Source organism: Electrona antarctica (assembly GCF_951216825.1).
Source record: "Electrona antarctica genome assembly, chromosome: 18".
In the NCBI taxonomy this organism is placed as follows: domain Eukaryota; kingdom Metazoa; phylum Chordata; class Actinopteri; order Myctophiformes; family Myctophidae; genus Electrona; species Electrona antarctica.
In genome coordinates this window covers 17,175,282-17,196,993 of record NC_136799.1, presented here as the reverse complement: position 1 = coordinate 17,196,993, position 21,712 = coordinate 17,175,282, and the positions used below count along the sequence as shown (strand labels likewise).

The 21,712-nt window shown below is 40.4% G+C and overlaps 1 protein-coding gene across 1 annotated transcript; it reads left to right on the top strand.

Annotated features, from left to right (window-relative positions):
- Positions 1-5,882: 5,882 nt before the first annotated feature.
- Positions 5,883-15,460, top strand: LOC306941736 (protein LBH-like). Its single transcript, XM_079527375.1, has 4 exons — positions 5,883-5,978; positions 8,804-8,891; positions 14,134-14,329; positions 14,925-15,460. Exons 2-4 carry the CDS (start codon positions 8,805-8,807, stop codon positions 14,996-14,998), a joined length of 357 nt encoding a protein of 118 aa, XP_079383501.1. The 5' UTR covers positions 5,883-5,978; position 8,804; the 3' UTR covers positions 14,999-15,460.
- Positions 15,461-21,712: the final 6,252 nt, after the last annotated feature.

Below are 21,712 nucleotides of genomic sequence, written 5' to 3'. Positions count from 1 at the left end.
TTCATTTTCAAAGCAAAATGTTCAAGCCCCTGATGTCGATGTAAACATTCCAACCGTAGATGCTTCTCTTCCAGAGCGAAAGGTGGAGGTGGAGAAACCTGAGGTGGATATTAAAGCACCAGTAACTGACTTAGAAATTGATGGGCAAGGAAGCAAGTTCAAAATGCCCAAATTTGGCATCTCATTGCCAAAAATTAAAGGCCCTGAAATTGATTTTAGTTTATCAAAGAAAGATGTTGATGTCACAATACCAGAAGCTAAAACAGAAGTCAAACCACCAGATGTTGAACTGAAAGGCCCCTCTGCAAAAGTAGAAGTTGAAGCTCCTGCAATTGATGTTCAAGTGAAAAATGTTGAAGACTCACCTTCAAAATTCAAAATGCCAACATTTAAACTACCTAAATTTGGAACAACCCTTTCCAATGTTGCTGTAGAGGTACCCGAAGTGGAGAAAGAAATCAACATTGAAGGAGCTCAGCTTAATATTCCTAATGTGGGAGCAGCAGTTGATGTTACCTTACCGGAAGTTAAAGCTGATGTCAAACTCCCTGATGTTGAAGCCAAAGGACCTTCAGCTAGCATTTCCATAGAGGAGCTACCTGCTGCAGAACTTGATGCCAAGTTGAAAAAGCCACGGTTTTCATTACCAAAATTCTCATTTTCAAAGCAAACTGTTCCAGTCCCTGAAGTTGATGTCAGTGTTCCAGATGCTGATGTTACTCTGCCAGAAGCCAAAGCTGAACTTCCTGATGTTGATGTCAAACTTGAAGCCCCTAAAGTTGATGTCACATTACCAGAGGTACCAGAAGTTAGTCTTCCAGGGGTTACAGGTGACATTTCCATAGAGGATTCACCTGTTGCAGAACTTGATGCCAAATTCAAAAAGCCAAGGTTTTCATTACCAAAATTCTCATTTTCAAAGCAAAGTGTTCAAACACCTGAAGTTGATGTCAAAGTAGAGATGAAAACTGAAATGGAAATTACAGCACCAGAAAGTGAATTAGAAATTGAGGGACAAGGAAGCAAATTCAAAATGCCAAGTCTGGGCATCTCAATGCCAAAAGTAAAAGGACCTGAAATTGATTTAAGTTTACAAAAGAAAGAGGTCGGAGTCACATTACCGGAAGTTAAAGCAGAAGTCAAATTCACTGATATTGAAGCCAAAGATGCCTCTGCATCAATTTCTCTACCAGATGCACCTACATTAGAAGATGATAACAAGGGGAGAAAGACCTGGACAATGCCACGATTTTCATTCACAAAGCCAAATATTAAAGGTCCAGATGTTGATGTGAACGTTGAAGCACCTCAAATTGATGTCACAATACCAGAGGCCAAAGCAGAAGTCCATATTCCAGAGGTTGAAGTGAAAGAACCTTCAGCTGGCATTTCCATAGAGGACTCACCTGTTGTAGAACTTGATGCCAAGTTCAAAAAGCCAATGTTTTCATTACCAAGATTTTCATTTTCAAAACAAAGTGTTCAAACCCCTGAAGTTGATGTAAATCTTCCAACGGTAGATGTTTCTCTTCCAGAGGGGAAGGTAGAAATGAAGGAACCTGAAATGGAAATTAAAGCACCAGAAAGTGAATTACAAATTGAGGGACAAGGAAGCAAATTCAAAATGCCAAGTTTTGGCATATCCATGCCAAAAATGAAAGCGCCTGAAATTGATTCAAGCTTACAAAAGGAACCCAAAATGGAAATTAAAACTCCAGAAACTGAAGTGGAAGTAGATAGGCAAGGAAGTACATTTAAAATGCCAAAGTTTGGCATCTCATTGCCTAAAGTAAAAGCCCCTGAAATCAGTTCATCCAAGGTGGAAGTAGATGTTATATTACCAGAAGCTAAATCAGACGTCATACTCCCACATTTTGAAACCAAAGACCCTTATGCTAAGGTAGAAGTTAAAACTCCAGAAATTGAAGTTCAGGCAAAGCATGCTGAAGGATCCCCATCAAAATTCAAAATGCCAACATTCAAACTACCTAGATTTGGAGCTGCTATTCCAGATATAACTGCTGAGGTACCCGAAGTGGATAAAGAAAATAATATTGATGGTGCAGAAGGGAAAATTCACGCTGTTAATATAAAATTACCAGAAGCTAAAGCACTTGAAGTCTCAGAGGTTGAAATAAAAACACCTTCTGCTGACATTTCGGTACCTAAGGCACCTGTTGTAGAGCTTGATGCTAAAATGAAAAAGCCAACATTTTCATTACCTAGATTTTCATTTTCTAAGTCAAGCATTCCATCCCCTGAAGTTGATGTTAACCCTCTAGAGCTTAACATTTCTCTTCCAGAGGGAGAAGTGGTTGTGAAACAACCTGAAATGGAAATTAAACCACCAGAAACTGATGTTCAAGTGAAGAATGATGTAGGATCACCATCAAAATTCAAAATGCCAACACTGCACCTACCTAAATTTGGAGTAACTTCTTCAAATGTCACTGATGGGGCCGAGTTCAACGTACCTCAACAGGGAGGTATAGTTGATGTTGCATCACCAGAAATAAAAGCAGACGTCTCACTTCCAGAAGCTGAAATGAAAGCACCTTCTGCTGCTATCTCTGTACCAGAGGCACCTGTTGTAGAGATTGATACTAAAATGAAAAAGCCACGGTTTTCATTACCCAGATTTTCATTTTCTAAGTCAAGCATTCAAGCCCCTGAAGATCATGTAATCTCTCCAGAGCTTAACATTTCTATTCCAGAGGGAGAAGTGGTTGTGAAACAACCTGAAATGGAAATCAAATCACCAGAGATTGATGTTCAAATAAAGAATGTTTTAGGATCACCATCAAAATTCAAAATGCCAACACTACACCTGCCTAAATTTGGGGTAGCTTCTTCAAATGACACTGTAGAAGTACCTGGGGTGGACAAAGAAATAAACATTGATGGGGCTACAGTTGATGTCACATTACCAGTCTCTAAAGCAGAAGTCTCACTGCCAGAGGTTCACATGACAGAACCTTCTGCTGCCATGTCTTTACAAGATGCCCCTGTAATAGATGTTGATGCAAAGTTGAAAAAGCCAAGGTTTTCATTACCAAAAATGTCATTTTCAAAGCAAAGTTCCAAAGAATCTGAAGTTGATGTCAAACTTCCAAAAGTAGATGTTTCTCCTCCAGAAGTTAAAGAATCTGAGTTGAAAATTAAAACACCTGAGGCAGAAATTGAACAGAAAAATGTTGAAGGATCACCATCAAGATTTAAAATGCCAACATTGAAGCTATCTAAATTTGGAGCGGCGTTTCCGAAGCTGGAACTTAAAGGCACACCTGAGGGTGATTCTAATGTTGATGCTGAATGTGAAGATGGTCATTTGGAAGTTGAAGTTGAGCCACAAGGACCAGGGAAATCACCCAAATTAACTTTAACATCATTTGGAGAGATCCTCAAGTCCATTGATGTTGAATTTGATGTTGCAGAAAAAGAGCAAGTGGATAAAAAATCTGATCCATCCACTGCTGAAACACCAGAAAAAGGCAAAAACATATTTAAATTTCCTAAGCTTACTTTTAGTCAATCGCCAGAGGAACATGGGACAACTGAAGACAGGAAGCAGTCAGAGACAAAGGAAAAGGAATCAAATATTGAGCAAGAACCAGGAAAAAGTCCTGTGAAGGGTGGCTGGTTGCGGTTCTTGTCGTCCCCATCAGAACCCGAGAAGAAGATTGTAGAAAAGGGTGAACTGGAGAGAGAACAGAGCCCTACAGGTGACACAGGTGATGAAGATATGAGTACAACCTACTCAATCCAGTCATCTGATGCCTTTGCTGACATCAGCTCCACAGTGATGAGTGAACAAGTTGGTCTGTCTTTATCGTCACCCACCAAGGTTACAGTCAGATTGTCTGACCCAAATGCCATGATGGGGCTCGGGGAGATGCTCAGTAACATCATTACTTCAACCACGACTGAGCTGGCCTCAGTGGAGCCTCATTTACCTGAGAAAGTCACCATTCTGTCCTCTGAAGCATCCTCTTCATCACTGGATACTCTCAAGCTGGAATCTGGAAAAATACACGTCGTAACTTCAAATATACAAGCAACACCGGAAGCACAGCGCACTATGCCGCTAACACATTTCCATGCCCAATCAGCTGGCGGGTTCTCCTTTCAACAAGAAACCAAGGAAATGGGTGGCAAGACAACAGTTGTTGAAAGGCACGTAATGAGGCAATCATCAAGTGAAAGTAGAGAAACAGTTGTTGTAACTAAACAAGTTACAAGTGTGTTTGGAGTAGACTCTAGTGGGCCCATCTCAGGCCAAACAGCATCCTCTATCCCACGACTGAGAGACAGAGTGCATTCAGAGAAAATGAAGTTTTTTGATGGAAGTAAGAAGTAAGGTTCATCATGTAATCAGCTTTTCGATGGCAAATAAATTACTCATCAACCAGCCTTATTGGTGGCTAGTGCATTCTGCATTTTTCGAGACATTGACATTGAAATGTGTTTTTAGGGTGGAAGAGAGTGATAAACACAAGTTGGCAACCTGACAGCCAAGTATAACTGAAAGTCTTTCCAGCCACAGGCAAACATTTACAAGTGTTTTGGATGTAGGTTTAGTGTCAGTTAGTGTTTATGTCAAGCTTTGGTTGTATGCTGTAGACCTGTAAAGAGAATAAAAAGTAATATAAATCACATTACAAATGTAATCAAGTTGTAAATATAATATGTCGCTGAGTGTCCATGCACATAACATTCATGAAGGCCTCCTTGCTTATAATACAGAGCTGAAGTAGGGTGTGACTGTGGCTGATAACCAATTATGTCTGTAATTTTAGGGTGTTTATTGTTGGACACTGATCATTTAATAAACTGTATTCTTAACTCATGAGATCGTGCAAATTGGCAAAACATTTAATTGTGAAGAATCATTAATTGATTGATATCATATCTTCAATCACTGCAGAGGAATCAGACATTCCGGAAAATATGTTTACAATGTCTTTGTGAAAATTAGTATAGAGCACGCCTATATTGTGCACTATATCACCATAAAATGCATATGTGTATGAATTACCCAATATTATCTTTAAAAGCTAAAATGTGGAAAAATAATGTAAATGCAACGCTCATATAGCTTGTGATGAAATAGAGGAAGTATATTGATGCAACTATATTTTGATTAAAACTTTGCTTAGAATTTAATTTGCTACAAGAAAATCAATATTTTACTCTCTTCCAAATAAATATTACTGTAAAAAAGTGGGTGAATGGACTGACAAGTTCTGTAAATAGATTCCAACAATGACTTATTTGGAGTTTCTTTGATTAATTGCTCCTATTTGTATTCTGACTCTGATGCAGCCTAAACTTGTGTTTGCAAAATTATAGTCAATAAATACATCTTATGAAATGCATTTGTTTGATCAATTTCAATTTTTTTAAAGTTGTGTTAAAAGGCAAATCCAATGTCCCCCTTCCCTTTTTTTGCAGAAGCATTACCATTGTAGTATACGCATTTCGTCACTAGGGGTAGACATAGCTCCATCCGAACTTTTAGTAAATCTGTTCATTGACAAACATTTCCATGCATATAGTGCATACCACCAGGTTACGTTATTATTATAATAATTCATGGCATCCTTAATGCAATGCAATCCATCGTTGACTGAACTGCCTGCAATTTGGAGGAGCCCGGCTAGTTGAACAACTGGGATCAGCTGCATTTAGCATAAATAAGGTTTTAGGCTATGCTATGGCATAAGATTTGAGAAGTAAACAGACATTGAGACATATAGTAGCTTATAATCAAACACAATCAACATTATCGATAGAAGACTAAGCTGCCTGGCATATGCATGCCAGGCATGCCTACTGCGCATAATCGCACACTTGATGCGAGCGGCAACTTCAGTCAGAGCATACTGACAGCATCTCTGTCAGACAGTGTCATGAATCTGGAGAGGAGAGCAACACTCCACTGAAATACTGGATCTTCTGGAGATTTGATCTGCTAACAGGTATGTAATAATATAAACGGACCATTATATAATTGAAATAAGAAATAAAATGCCTGATATTTTTCATTTAACTTTTGTCTATTGGCAATCAAAGACAAACCATTCAAACATGTAGGCTACTCAACTAATTATAGGTTTTCAAAACGTGGCAAACCAACGTTATTAGCTTCTTCAACTTTGGAACCTAATTTGCCGGGTAAATAGAGGTTATATTGTATAGGTTTATGTAGGCTATTTATTGCAATATGTGGGCAACACAACTATAGTACAATAAGCTGGTAGAAGAGGAATTAAGATTCTTTGCCCATTTCTGCAGTAGCCTAAAATAGCCACTACGTTTGAGGGAGCGTTAAAGCAGTACAAAAACATGGCGTTATGTCGTCAGGTCAGCATTCATACCAACGACATAGCCAGCAAAATTAAATAGCAGTAGCCTTATAGGCTATAGCCTACTAACAAAATTATAAAAACACTTTTTCAAATGTAATAAAACGTTGGCCTATGTGACTATACAATGCTATAAAACTCAACTGTCTCTCAATTAAGGAAGTTATTAGTATTACATTTCTTAAAACTTAGTTTTGGAAAATGTAATAACCCACTGCATGTGTTGAGAGAGAACACTAACATTCAGTAGGCTACTGCCTTGTTTGACATAAGAACAGGACTGTTGACAATACTGGTACTGTATTTAATGTCACACTGAACATGTTTAACATCAGTTAAATATTTGAAAATGCATTTCATGATACTGAAATGTAACAGTTATGTGGTAGAATATACCTGCTGTTAATATGACCATAGTGCCTGGATCACTTTCTTCAGAAAGCCTGCAAGAAAAAGTAAAAATGGCTTGGATTTAGACAAATAATTGTTATTTTATTAACCAGGACTTATCCCCTAAAATAGTGGGCTGATACTGTAATCAACAGGCTATTGTAGTGCTATACCTTTTGAAACCGTTTCCCTTGACACGGGATAGGCCTGTATAAATGCTGACACCATGCACACCAATGTGACCATGCTATGAATTGCTTGCGAAGAACAATATGGGCCTTTGATGAAGGAATAAAGGCCCTATTGTTTCACTGCCGTGGCATGCTACAGATGAGGGACAGCAACAATTCTAGGTTTTAGTTGGAAGTCTTACAAACAGAAGCATGCAGTCCTATCATCAGTAATTGCCACGTATACTAGTATACACATGAATACCCCCAAATCAACTCCTTCGCACACTGTGGCAAGTGCACACTACTCAAACAATCAGTGGCATCATATTGCTTTTTCTCCATGGCAACAGCAACCGCCAGTTTGATTGTGTAGAAAGTGGTATCACTCACTGCATCGGTCCTGAGTGCAGACACAGTGTTGATTTTGACAGCACATTTTGATTTTGAATAAATGTTCATTTGGTTTTAGTGACATTTTAGTCTACTGAAATGTTTTAGTGTCATTTTAGTCGACTAAATATAAGGGGTGTGAGGGGCTAGGGCAAGGCGAGAGCCCTGTATGCAGATTCAACACACTGCCTTATGTATAGGCTACTACAGCAAACAACCTTTTCAATAGTTACCTTAGGTTCAAGATTCATAACTTGCAATTTGCTATTGGCAGTTTGTATTCTTTTTGTAAAAAACATTTGGTCGACTAAAATGTATTTTGGCACTAGTAATGGCTGATTTTAGACTTGGTTGAATGCTGAAAATAGCCGATCCACAAGCTCACAAGTTTGTAGATCTGCTATTCTCAGCATTCAACCAAGCATAAAATGACTTGTCTTTTAGTTCTACTGGACCTTTTCTCCACTAGTCCCTCCCTAAGATTTTAGTCTAGTTTTTATTTTTTGATAAAATTGTCAATATATTTAGTCTTAGTTTTAGTCACTGTAGCTTGGATTTTATGTAGTTTTTATTTAGTTTTCGTCAGTGAAAAAGGTAGTCGAAAAACATTTTTGGTCATAGTTTTAGTCGACGAAATCAGAGCAGAGCTCTGTTCAGAAAGAGCCATCCATGGCTGGACACTGGACAGTTTTAAAACAACAAGTTTTGTTCCAATTAAAATTATGATATGCTTCCGGTTTGAGTTTGAAATATTCACATGAATAGAAATTGATTCATGTGCTGGTTGGTCCAATTTGTTAAAATAATATAAATGATTTCAGTATTTTCCCCATTCAGTATCACATTCACACAGTAATCGCATTCATATAGAATTTATTCCATGAAAATACCAATGAAACTAACTTACATTCATACAAATATCTATTTCGATAAAATAGCACAATACATGTTGATTAATTGGCCAGTTGCAAAGACACCTATTGTAAAGAAATGTATTTTGCTGTTTGATATCAGTGAGATTACATTACAGTATGCTTTGTCAAATCCCTATGCTGTGCCACACTCTGTTTCCTTATTGATCAATCACATATAATAATGATCACGCAAAACAAAACTAAATAAATAAGACAGTGTTCTCTTGCCATCATTAATTCCTGAGTATAAACTGAGAGGCTTTGGTTTAACCACTTAACCACTTAAAATCCTACCAGTTGTGAGCTTGTCGATCTGCTGTTTTCAGTGAAGAGCAAAAACAGAAAAGTGACTATAGAGAGCCCTGAGAAGGGACTCCACTCAACAACGTATGGGATTGAAGTGGTTAGAAAATATAGCCGATTTGTAAGCTCACAATGCCTTATGTTGTGACACATTGGCCGCTTATAGATCGGCTATTTCTGTCGAATGTTAATGTTCAAGTGGTTGAACAGAGTCCCACAGCACTGATTGTTAATTGCTCAACTTTCACAAGCTTGATTCTCTCCCCAGGATGACTGACGTAATTAATTCACTGGAACCAGGAAAGGAGGACTTTGTTGGTGGAGCAGAAGGGGATCAGGATGCCGTTTCCTTTCAGGTGTGTGCTTTTTTTAAGCAATAAGACATGAGACAGAGTCCTTCTACACGGTTAACCACCATACAGCACAACCTCTATACGAACAGTTAGGCTACCAACCAAATTATAATATCATATAATCTAAATGTATTCCTGTAATTGTGGGCAATTAGCAACATATACAGTGTGTGTGTGTGTGTGTGTGTGTGTGCGTGCGTGCGCGTGCGTGTGCGTGCATGTGTGTGTGCGTGCGTGCGTGCGTGCGTGCGTGCGTGCGTGCGTGTGTGTGTGTGTATATATAGCATTAGCAAGTGCCATCTCTGTTCCCTTGGAAATGCATACACGGGGTGAGAAAATAAGTAGCCCCTATGTTGAGCCAGCCAAATTGAGCTAAATTACAGTAAGAGTACTAGTGACTTCCCAAACAGAATATAAATACCACACATACAAACACAAAACTTCAGTGTTAGCTCAATCTTTTGTAACCAAAATATCCACTGAAAATAAAATGAAGAATTCATGATAGTTTGAACTAATGTCTGTGAACCTCACACTTATTCAACGGCAGAGTCATATTTATAGTGATGAGACATTTTTCATTTGTTGGTATTCTGGTTATTGGCACAGATATGTATACTCTTGGCCAATCACAGATATCATATACTCTTGGCCAATCACAATTGGAACAAGCTGCTTTCTAAAAATATATATATTTTAGGAAGGGTGATGGTGATTGATGATTTAAGCAGTCACACTGAGTTGGTTATTATTATGACTGTACACCTGTTGTGCATCAAGCTAATCGATGCACACAGGATAAATTAGCCCTCCCTTCACAAAGAGAGGCCCTCTGACATGACAGCATGAATCATGATCCATTTGCTGTGTCTTTGTGTTGCTGATTTGCACAGTATAACTAACAAAGTAGAAACAAAACAAGCTTTAGTCCAATGATACTGTAGCTTAAGTAGTTTTCCAGGGTGCAACAGCACTCAATGTAAAACAAGAAATGCCAGCAAAATAAGAAACAAATCACACCCGTGTGAACTGAGTGGTGTAAGGTCTTATATAGACTGATCAGCTGTGGTCTGACGTAATGTCTGACGTAATGAAATCACACCCGTGTGAACTGGGTGACCATAGCAACCATGCTCATTTTTGAGTGGTGTAAACCACTCCTACAACTGGCTTTTGTGTGCAGAAAAAATTAGCATGGTTGCTATGTTCAAAATAATTTCTGACGTAATTAAATCACACCCGGGTGAACTGGATGACCGTAGCAACCATGCTCATTTTTTCTGCACAAAAAAAGCCAGTTGTGAAATCACATCCGGGTGTGATTTCATTACGTCAGATCAGAGCTGACCAGGCTATATAATACCTTACACCACTCAGTTCACACGGGTGTGATTTTTTTTGGTACGGACAGACAGACAGACAGACACGTAAACTAACAAAGCCAGTTGTAGGAGTGGTTTACACCACTCAAAAATAGGTTGCGCGTGGGTTTTCTCAGTGGAGTGCTAGAATCCAGCATAGGCCTACATATCAAAAATCACACCCGTGTGAAGTGAGGGGCGCTCTTATTATCATACATCATCGTACATCATCTCAATCTGCCCAAAATAGTCGATTTGCTCGTCTACATATGACGTAATTTTTCCTTTCATTGTCAATGGCATTTAATGTTTGTGTTTCCACAAAATGCAGATTTGTTCAGACACATATGATGTAAGTTCTCCTTTCATTGTCAATGGCAAATGTGACAAGAGTATATAGGCTAGAGCCCCTCACAAATAGGAATTGAAAAAAATCACAAAAAGGTAGCACATCACAAATTTCCAATCAAGGAAGGACAAAGTACCCACATTTCCACTTTTTATTGGCATACACCAATAAGCGAATCAGAGCATTCAAGAAATGGCAGCATTCACCACTCAAGTCCTTCTGGCCGAAACACGTTTGTGTCTGCCCATGCCTTGTAGTATGTGTATCTAATAAAAGTAGATGGACTTGTGAGTGCTGGCTTTTTCAGTTATACTGTTTTACAAACTGTTTTACAAACAGTATAACTACCAGTAGGCTACTAAGACATGGTAAGTGGAATGTGTGTTGCTTGGCATTCTTCAGATTGCTGGCAAATCCAATTTCTCAAATACAGTCTTTTGGCGTGTTCTCCATGCTATTATTTGCAGGTGATTATTCCTGATGTGTGTATTCAGACATTGTTAACCTAACTGCATTGGTTGTTGTGGTAACGACGTAAAACTACAGTCATGAGTAGAATTACGTAACAGTTCAGACAACACCAGCAACTGACGGAAGAATGGAGATCTGTCACCTCATCCTTCATGCCTTATCACTCTAGTCACTCATGATGCAGAACTCCTCTGGAGGAGGCTGATATGTTACATGTACATGCAGCCAGCAGTCATGGCAGACATCTCCATTTCTTCCAAACTGCTAATGTTACTGTACCATAACCAGTGGCGTCTGCAGGAATGACATTTCAGGGAGGCAAAATGTGTCATGCCACTGTGGACCACGGAAAGCGTTGTCGGGCTGTACCAACTCCTTTTGCGTCCCAATTTCAATAGCATTTCGTGGTTGCACAATCAGAAACACTAAACATGTTTTCAAAGAGATAGTTGTACCTGCCAGGCGAGTGCAGGTGATAGTCCACTCAGACCCCAACACTTGGCAGTTGGCACCACATGAGACATAGGCATACATTTGCATTCCTTTTTTTTTTTTAAAGATATTTTTTTGCGGCTTACGCCTTTTATTGTTTTTGAAGGGACAGACAGTAGGCTGACAGGAAACGGGAGAGAGATGGGGGAAGACATGCAGTAAAGGCTGTGTCGGGCTCGGGAGTCGAACCCCCGGCACACTGCGACTGGATTACCAGTCGGGTGCCCAGACGGTTACGCCACCGCCTGGGCCACATTTGCATTCCTATGGGTGAGGGTTGCGCTACGAAATGGACAAGCTCCCGAATGGGCGAGGAGCCAATCCACTGCCCACTAATAGTTCTCGGGTTTGGTGTTTTTATTTTTTTCTCTTTTTTTCCCTCTGTCTGTGTTTTTCAAAGGGAGTTGGGGAAGCAGCTGCCTTGCCATTGTAAATACATCTCTGACCAAAACCCTGCTGCCATCATTACAAAGGCTATCAAGATCATGACATTTTGGATGATTGTCATACAAATAATTGTGATTTGTTATTTAATTGTGTTTTCTTAGTACTGAACACTGGAACATATAGAAATTGTGACCATATCTGTATCTGTCTCTGTATTTGTCTATCTGTACCTTTTATGCCCATATGGAGATCTCCGTATCTGTCAGGCCTTGTCCCTTTTATGCCCCCTGATGTCATCAGTATATGCCCATATATTGGCATGCCCAATGCCCATATATGGTCATAGCGGTCGGATCTGTGGCCATTGTTATTGACATTGTGACATTTCTGACTAATAAAGTAATCAATCAATCAATCAATCAAAAATGCCTATATATGGGCGTATCAGGGTTTTTTATGGTTATTTAAGTCATAGTGACATGCCTATAAATGTGCATATCGGTCTTGTTTATGGCCGAGTGGAATAGTATGAGAGTGACGACACTAGCGACACTAGTGACGTGGCTGTGGTCCTGTCTATATATGGGCATATTGGATTTGTTCATGGTTATGTCGGTCATAGCTGTCATAGGTAGTCTCGTGTTGCCAGACTGTTGCCTCTCGCAATTATTCCGCAATTGCTTCCGTCAATGTCATACAGTCTGGAGAACGAAAGCTCTGATCATGAGCGATGAAGTGGAAGTGAAGCCTCCTCCCCACTTCCTAATATAAATCGAAATCATCTAAGCATATATAGCTTTCTGCTCAGCAGAAATGGAAATAAAAAAATAAAATGTAAAGATATTAATTTTTTAAATACATTTCCGTGAACCAAAATGGCAGCTTCCTTGCTCAGATTTCGGTCGATTTCGGTTCTGTCAGAGGCCATGTGGCCGACTGGCCGTGGTCTGCCACCCACCCACCGGCCCTCCCACTAGCCAATTTTTATTTTCTGTGTCCTCCGTGAGGAGGAAGCCCAACAGCCCTCGGTGAGGCCTTTGGGAGGGCCATGCAAGCAGCAAGCGGAACCGCAGCACCATGACCCTGCGGAACCATTGCCCACCACTCCTGAATGAACTGTCTGGTGCTGGGACTCTGGTGCAACGCACAGGTCCTCGCTCTACTCCTGGTGAGAGCAGGAGTGGACCTGGTGAGACGTAGGAGGGGCCCGGACAGGAGACAACCCACAGAGCCTAGTCCCTCCATGCGCCAGAAGTGTACCTCCCAGCCCTGGCAGAGTAGTTCTGGAGTAGTTCCAACGGATTGTGTGCCCCTGGTTTTTCCCTAGTGGGACTGATTGAGGGTAGCTACTGGGACGTAAGTCGGGACTTGATCACTCCCGGCTGGGTCGCCTGAGTGAGGGGTATGTTGAGAGACCCGAAACCCCGTTGACCTCAGGATACATCACTGAGGATAAGTCCCAGGTGCATCCATGCAATGTTTTTTTGAGTGGTGTAAACCACTCCTACAACTGGCTTTTGTGTGCAGAAAAAATGAGCATGGTTGCTATGTTCAAAATAATTTCTGACGTAATTAAATCACACCCGGGTGAACTGGATGACCGTAGCAACCATGCTCATTTTTTCTGCACAAAAAAAGCCAGTTGTGAAATCACATCCGGGTGTGATTTCATTACGTCAGATCAGAGCTGACCAGGCTATATAATACCTTACACCACTCAGTTCACACGGGTGTGATTTTTTTAGTTCATCTAAAAAAGAACATGGATAATATTCAGTTAATTTCATCCAGCGGATTTTATAAAGACGAATTGTAACAATTCTACAAAGTATGCAAAATAATTGCAATTAGCTCAAATAATTAAAGTATGTAATAATTATGACAGGACTATATTGCCCATTACTAAGTCCTGCCACATATATATTATTTGATGCCATTTCTGTTTTTTATCAAAGTATACAGTGGAGGGTGACAGGAAAGATAGGTATATCGTATAACTATTGCAGTTAGAAATGAATTGCTGCTGAAACGATGGATTAGTCATTCAACAGCCTCAGCCGGTCTTGGCTCTTTCATCTAACATCCATTATTTGTAATGTAACCTCCCTGTTATTTTTCCAAAGGTTTTATTCTGTATAATATATGGCAGCCTGAACATAAAACATAACCTTGTACCTCTCAACAGATCTTCCCTGATTCCCATGAAAGGCATCCAAAGCTGTCTAAAAGGCTCCCTTCCATTGTGGTGGAGCCCACCGATGGAGCTGAAGTGGAGAGTGGAGAGCTTCGCTGGCCCCCTGATGACCCTGCCTCGTCAGAAACCCAGACAGAAAAGCGGATCTGCACACACACTGCTCAGAGCACACAGGACCAAACTGCAGGTGAGGTGGCATGTGTGTTAGGGATATTTGTGGATGCGCGAGAGAGACAATGTACCGTATGAATGGCTGTATGAATGTGGATGTGGACTGCAATCAATTATTTTCTTAGCCATCATTCTATTGATTCGTTTTTTTGATTAATCAAATAATCAAGTGCGAGAAGTGCATTTCTTTGTTTGTTTGTAATTGTCTAAATATCAACAAATCAACCTGAACATTTTCTAATTGACTAGTCCAATTAAGCACTGTGTGTGTGTGTGTGTGTGTGTGTGTGTGTGTGTGTGTGTGTGTGTGTGTGTGTGTGTGTGTGTGTGTGTGTGTGTGTGTGTGTGTGTGTGTGTGTGTGTGTGTGTGTGTGTGTGTGCGTGTGCAGTGGCGTGCACAGATAGACACTAGGGGGGCTAGAGCACCACCTGCCCTTGCCCTCTGGACAGCAATGTGCCCTTTTGAAAAAAGAAAAGAAAAAACCTTTTTTTCACCATGTGGACCATGGTGACATTAATCAATTCTTGATCTTGCGTACGTGTGTGCGTGCGTGCGTGTTACAACCTCACAGTTGTATGGTCCTACCACCATCTACCTGTTTTTCTTCCAGATGAAGGAGAGTTACAGTTTGGGGTGGATGGCTTCAATGAAGAAGCATCTGGAGAAGTGGAGGACTCCAAATGAACTACATTCCTAGTCTAGACTATACTGTAACTGTGAGTGTGCCCAGACTTATATAGATAGAGACACAGTGATTCTTAACCTTCTTGATTTCAAGGACCCCCAGTTTTATTTGGATTGAGCTATTGACACACACTTGACACAATGCATTTTTAACCTCTGGGACCCTCAATCTACACTGTAAAATCCTCAGGGTGAATTTAACTCTCAGAGTGTACATATCCATTTGTACAGTCTCTGAGTTACAGACCCATGAGGGACAATTTAGTTCATAACTATCAATCATTTAACTGGGTATGTCCAGAGGGGAGGGACATACCCCTGGGAGGGGAGAGACAAGGCAGGAGAGGAGCAAAGGGCCATTGCACACTTCATTTAATTACATTTTGACTTCATAGAAGATATTATGTTTATGTTGTATGTATTGTTTATGTAATTTTACTTTCTATCTTCATTTAATGAAAAAGTTGCATTGAGGAAATAATTGAGCAGTTGAGACTAATAACAATCTAAGTCCATAATTTATTCTGACCCCTGTCCGAAAAGGCCTATCTGCCCTGACCCAGGGCTGGACTGGGACAAAAATTCGGCCCAGTCATTTTCGCACGAATTTGGCCCAGACCAGCCCACCACCACCAGCGAGCAGATAGCAGAAACTATACCGCCCGCTCCGTCGTAACAAACAAGCCCTAATACCACCACTTTTACAGAACATAAATGATACAAACCAACAGACAACTACACAACCCTTTGTTGCTCTCACAAGAATGATGCTGGCAAAAGGATTCAAGATAGAGGGTTTATTTCAGCTAGTCTCACTGATACAGGTACAGTGAAATTATCATGATGGCACTGGCAGAATGGCAGCATGCCCGGACATTTCCCAGTGGCCTGCCGCCTATTGGCCTGCCTGCCTGTCAAAAAAAATAATATATATATATATATATATATATATCATATCATAACTTGAGCGGCCCCCTACGGTCGCTGCCCACCGGGAATATGCCCGGTACGTCCTATGGCCAGTCCACCCCTGCCCTAACCCCTTATCCATGATTTATTGGGTTGGGTTTTTCTCAGGTTATGAGAACGTACAGGGTCTTATTATTAAATCCCCTCGTCATTTAACATCAATTCTGAATCTTAGACGGGTTGTGGAATGTGGCCTAGTTTGTTTATGCTCACAAATCCAACTGTAGGCTACTTTGGATATTGGGGTCAAATCCCACCAGGTTTCAAAATTTGAATCATAAACAACATAAACCCATATACTTTGTTGATCATACTCAACCCACGGGTCTATACTAAGCCCCCTTCTTTTTCACCTCTATCCCAGGTGTCTTTGCTAAAAATAACCTATACAAGCTCACAACGTGTAGCGCTGTGATGCGTTGTGAGCTTGAAAATCCATTATTTTGGTAAATGTTTGCCCCAGAATAGGGACGCAAGGATATAGTGGTAAAACATTTTTTGCACAATACAAACAACAAACAAATACAGCAAACAAACGAACCAACTAGTAACTAACAAATATGCCTCTCTCTTACTCCAAGCCCTCATTGTTCAGACCAACACTGATTTTCATCTGCATATTGTGACCAGAGAGACGGATGTCCCTAAACGCTGTCTTAAGACGTATCTAGTTCATGTGCCATAATGCTTTTTACATTTAACACAAATGTAAATTACATCACTCTAATAATAGGTAGAGACGCTGAATGCTTCAGTGACGTTCTCAGTGATCCATAGTTATAGATCATCTTGTTGTTGATGATGGATCTGTGTTGAACGATAGCCAAAATGTTTTGAGGAATATAATTACTTCATTGTGTTACACTGTGTATGTAGTTTGTACTGTAGATTTGGTGTGAAAGGGAATGTAATGCTTAATTTATAGTATGCTCCATCGTGAGGACGGTGTCACGTGCCGAAAATAACAGATCTACAAGCATTGCAATCTGCAAAACGTCAGTTTACAGAGTGGCTATTTTTGCCACGCGACACTCTTGTAAATTGGGCATAATGGTTGGGACTGTTTTTTCTCTCTTGTATATGTAGATACAGTTTTTCTGTTATACAGTGACTTAATAATAATACACAATATAGAAATACAAATAAACAATATTTTAGGTGTTCTTAGCATCACTAGTATTTTTTGTAATAATGGAAGACAATTATTAGTATTACACAATAAACCTTTTCAAAATTCCTTGACCATTGTCTATTTTGTTACCACACAGTTATTTGTGTTGTTCTAATGCTGTGTTTTTCGGACCAGTTGTATTGTAATTGGAAACTGAGTGGGTACCTGTACTTAAAAAAAGATATATGTAGATCCTACACTAGCTAATTTCCAATACATCTACTGTCTACTACCTTCATAATATTGTAACGATCTCAGGAACCGGAGGCGGAGACGTAGTTCACCAGTTGAGGTTCTCTATTTATTAATAACCAAGTCAGTACAACTTATCATCATTCACTGTGTAACTCTCTGTTGTTGTTCACACACACAACCCCATTCCACACACAGCACATCCACAAGTCACTCCTAGCCGGCCGCTACACTATGAACGTGTACACTCATGGCACTGATGGTAAAATATGGCATGAAAGGTGACTACCGTACATATGGGGAGTCAAACTTATTTTGTGCTGTGATTGCTTCTGTGTGAGATTGCTTCTGTGTGTGTGCATGTGTGATTGCTTCTGTGTGTGGGTGCGTGCGTGCGTGCGTGTGCATGTGTGTTTGTAAGATGAAGATAAACATTGTCCTACTTAGAGACAGAACAAGAAATGTTGGTCGGCCAGGTTTGCATCTGCAGATGCATTTGTTTATTCCTACAGTATCTGGTATTTTTTCTCAGACAAACACTGGCACTGCTCTGCCACCAGACTGGAGGCTTTGGCATACTTTCACCCTCCCTGTCCCCATTTTAGTCTGATTTATGTGGCTTGTCTCCTAGTTATTCAAGGAGATGAAACCAAGTTGTTTTAACTTCTCCTAGGCCAACCTACACTGAATGTGCAAAAAGCCCACTTGCTTTTTCAGGAAGTGAATTAATGATGAATCCAGGTGAAAGCAATGACTCCAAACTAATTACATTTTCATATCAGATGAAGACAGCAACACAGGTTGAATATTGATTTTTGAACCTTACACAAATCAGACATGGCGCAAAAAGCCTATTGGTAATGATTTCCTTGTTTTGTCAATGTACTCCACTCTCTGTATCCCTATCTCCTCTCGTCCCATCTATCCATCTCTTTCTCTCTCTCTCTCTCTCTCTCTCTCTCTCTGACAGGACACAAGCTTAGTGCTGCCAAAGACAGTTTGATAGCTTGTTGAGATTGGATATCCTCGCTGTCGGGCCGAAATCATGTATGTCCAAAACCTTTACTTGTCAGGAAATGGAATATAATCACCTGTGTTCCAATGGATACAATGTAGTTATTATTTTGTCACAAGCTATTAATACTTTCTATGAACAATATGTATAGACCCTACAGACAGACGTAACCACTTACAATCTTTTACGTCCTTATTTTGGCCATGTCAATATATCTTGAAAAGTTTAAAAAATCTAAACGCACGCACGCACGCACGCACACACGCACGCACGCACGCACGCACGCACGCACGCACGCACGCACGCACGCACGCACGCACGCACACACACACACACACACACACACACGTGGAGATACAAGGTTTCTGCCCAAAATACATTACAGTATATGCTCTAAAAGGTCAGATTGGTCTCTTGATCCAGACTGCAGGATGGATGGATGGATGGGTTCTCCTTTTTAGTTTTTATATATCCCCCTTTTATTTCCTCTGTACATGACCTTTCTGATGACAGCCCTGTGAAGAGCACTTCGTCGGTGCAAACAGGGTCACTCCTGGGAAAATGAAGGGCTCTGGAAAGCAACGCTGTGAGAAGGGAAAAAGGCAAGACCAATTAGCTGTCAAATGTCACAAGCTGTTTTCTCAGAAAGTGACGCTAGTTTCAAAATATATAGACATTATACATGCTCACAACAACGCAATACGCCTCGTGAGCTAAATGTACAAGTAGCCGACCCCAGTCAACTATTATTTGATGGTGGACTGTTATTTTTGAGTGGTGCAACCACTCCAAGGAACAGCAATGTCCGTCCCAACCTATGTTTAGAGTACCAGTAGGGGCAAAAGTGGCGCTGTTGTGCCAGAAACAGAGAGAGAGAGAGATAGTGTTGCACTGTTGCCTGCTAATGAGAGAGAGAGAGAGAGAGAGAGAGAGAGAGACAGAGGGGGGAGTTGCACCACAGTTCACACAGGTGTGATTTTTATATACATGGTTGCTGCAGCACCACCAAGAGAAGAACATTGCCATGGATTTCCTGTATACTACTGCATGACTTTTACATGCAGAACGTCTGTCTGTCTGTCTGTCTGTCTGTCTGTCTGTCTGTCTGTCTGTCTGTCTGTCTGTCTGTCTGTCTGTCTGTCTGTCTGGCTGGCCTCTCTGGAAATATTCAATACCTCGTTATCTATATCTGTAGTTACAGCAGCCTGTGCCTCTCTATATCTGTCTACACATCTACTCTATTTGTGATTTTTCTTGTTTATCACTGAACCTAATTTAAGATGTTAGGACTGAGTCCAGTGAGTCAACCCATTAAATACAGATCAGATTTTGTTTCATCTTTTCATTTAATTTTATTTCCCCATCCAGCCCATCGGCCAGTCAGCTCTTCTCTTAATTTCTCTATTATGTGCTATTCCTTCGTCTTCAATTTCAAACAAGGACACGGTAGACAATGGCGTGTGAGCTACAGTCCGTGCACTTGCAAGTCTCAAGTGGGGTTTTTTTAAGCGAGGAAGTGTCTGTTTTAATGATGTCAACGTGTACGGTACCAGACTCTCATCTCCCTCTCCTGCTGTCATCAAACGGTCTTTCAAATGTGTTCGTGATAGGCCAAGGTAACCCACCCACCCACTCACCCTTCATCTCCAGCTACCTGCAGTATATTGTGTTCTTTTTAATGGACAGCTGGCAGTCCACTTCCCCATGTATTCCTTTGTTTAAAAAGCAGACAGGAAAGGGAAGGACCAGGCACAGTAAAGCCTAATTTATACTGACAATTAATTAATTTTCAAATGAATGTCATGACTAAATATTAGCCCAAAGGGTAAAGCATACTTGTAAGTATAGGTCCAGAGGCAGAGCTTGCAACTCTTTGATAGACATGCACATCTGTTTCTACTTTTTACTTATGTATTACTCATTGGAGCAAGAACAGGACATGTGTGTTAACACATAGTCAATTTGCCTATTAAAACACATTTTTAAATATTTCTGTCATGAAAAAATGCACATGCTGCCATTTTACGGTTGAGAAGATATTATCTGTGTGCATGATACTGTACACACATACTACGCACGCACGCACATCGCACAACACGCACGCACGCACAACGCACACACGCACGCGCGCACGCACGCATGCACACACACACACACACACACACACACACACACACACACACACACACACACACACACACACACACACACACACACACACACACACACACACACACACCTCCAGGTTATTCCAGTAACCTTTTGCTATGAATAGTAAATGTCACCATAATCCATTTTAGATAGGGTTGCTCCGCAGGTGGAATCCCAAGTGGGTTGGTAGGTAGAGTAAGATGAAAGGTTGCCGTTAACAGCCCTGCATGCAACGTGCATGGATCCAGGTGTGCCACCACATGCCATAGCGGATACTCTTAAATGGGCATCATCTGGAAAAAAGACTCACTTGGATACTCCCCAAAAAAACAAATCATCCCTGAAGGGTTTTGTTGGTGGACTGAGTGAAGAGATGGATTCCCTATTCGCCCTGTAAGAAACTGAAGGTTAGACCCTGTAAACATTTTGTTTCATAAGCAAAATGGGCAGTTGACTGCCTTTTTTTTCCTTTGAGGCTGGTAGTTTGAAAGGTGAAAGTGAAACAGCAGACGAGGCACAGAAAGAGATCTTATGGTGATAGTTGGTTTCAGGTCAGGAAGGAAGGGGTACACGTCAATACACAAAATTCAATGTGAAAGGTAGGGTATGTTGTTTTGTTAAAATTAGTGTTAAAAAGCTATATATTGTGTGATAGTGCTCATTGCTATAGAGTGTTCCAGGAGTGTCCATGTCTTTCTTAGGATACTCAGGATAAGTGGAATTGTAAGTGATGACACAAAGAAATGAGCAGCCAAAATTGGAACTGGAACACTTAGCTGATTATTTATATGATTCGTTTATTTTGTGTTTCATTTTGTTTTATTTCCTGTGTTTCTGTGTGTTTGTGAAGCTTGTCTTTGTACTATGTTGTTGTGTCTTGCTTTCGTTTCTGTTTATTTGAATATATGTCTGTAAACCCTCAATAAAAACAAAGTAAAAAAGGCTACTCTCTCCTGATTAGCTGAAAATGTATTTTCTGTTTATTAAAGAGCTGGAGAGACAGGGAGACCCCTGTTACTGAACAAACACTCAATGATTACGATCAGAATTGTGATTTAACCTTTTAACAAAAAACCTTTTGTTTTAACCAAAAGGTATCACTTACCCTTAATTTAACTCAGAGTAACATTTGCACACACAAAACAGGATTTTACTGTAACTGCTATAAACTAATAAATCTTTGAGCACACATCCTATAAACATTTTGGAATTAGCG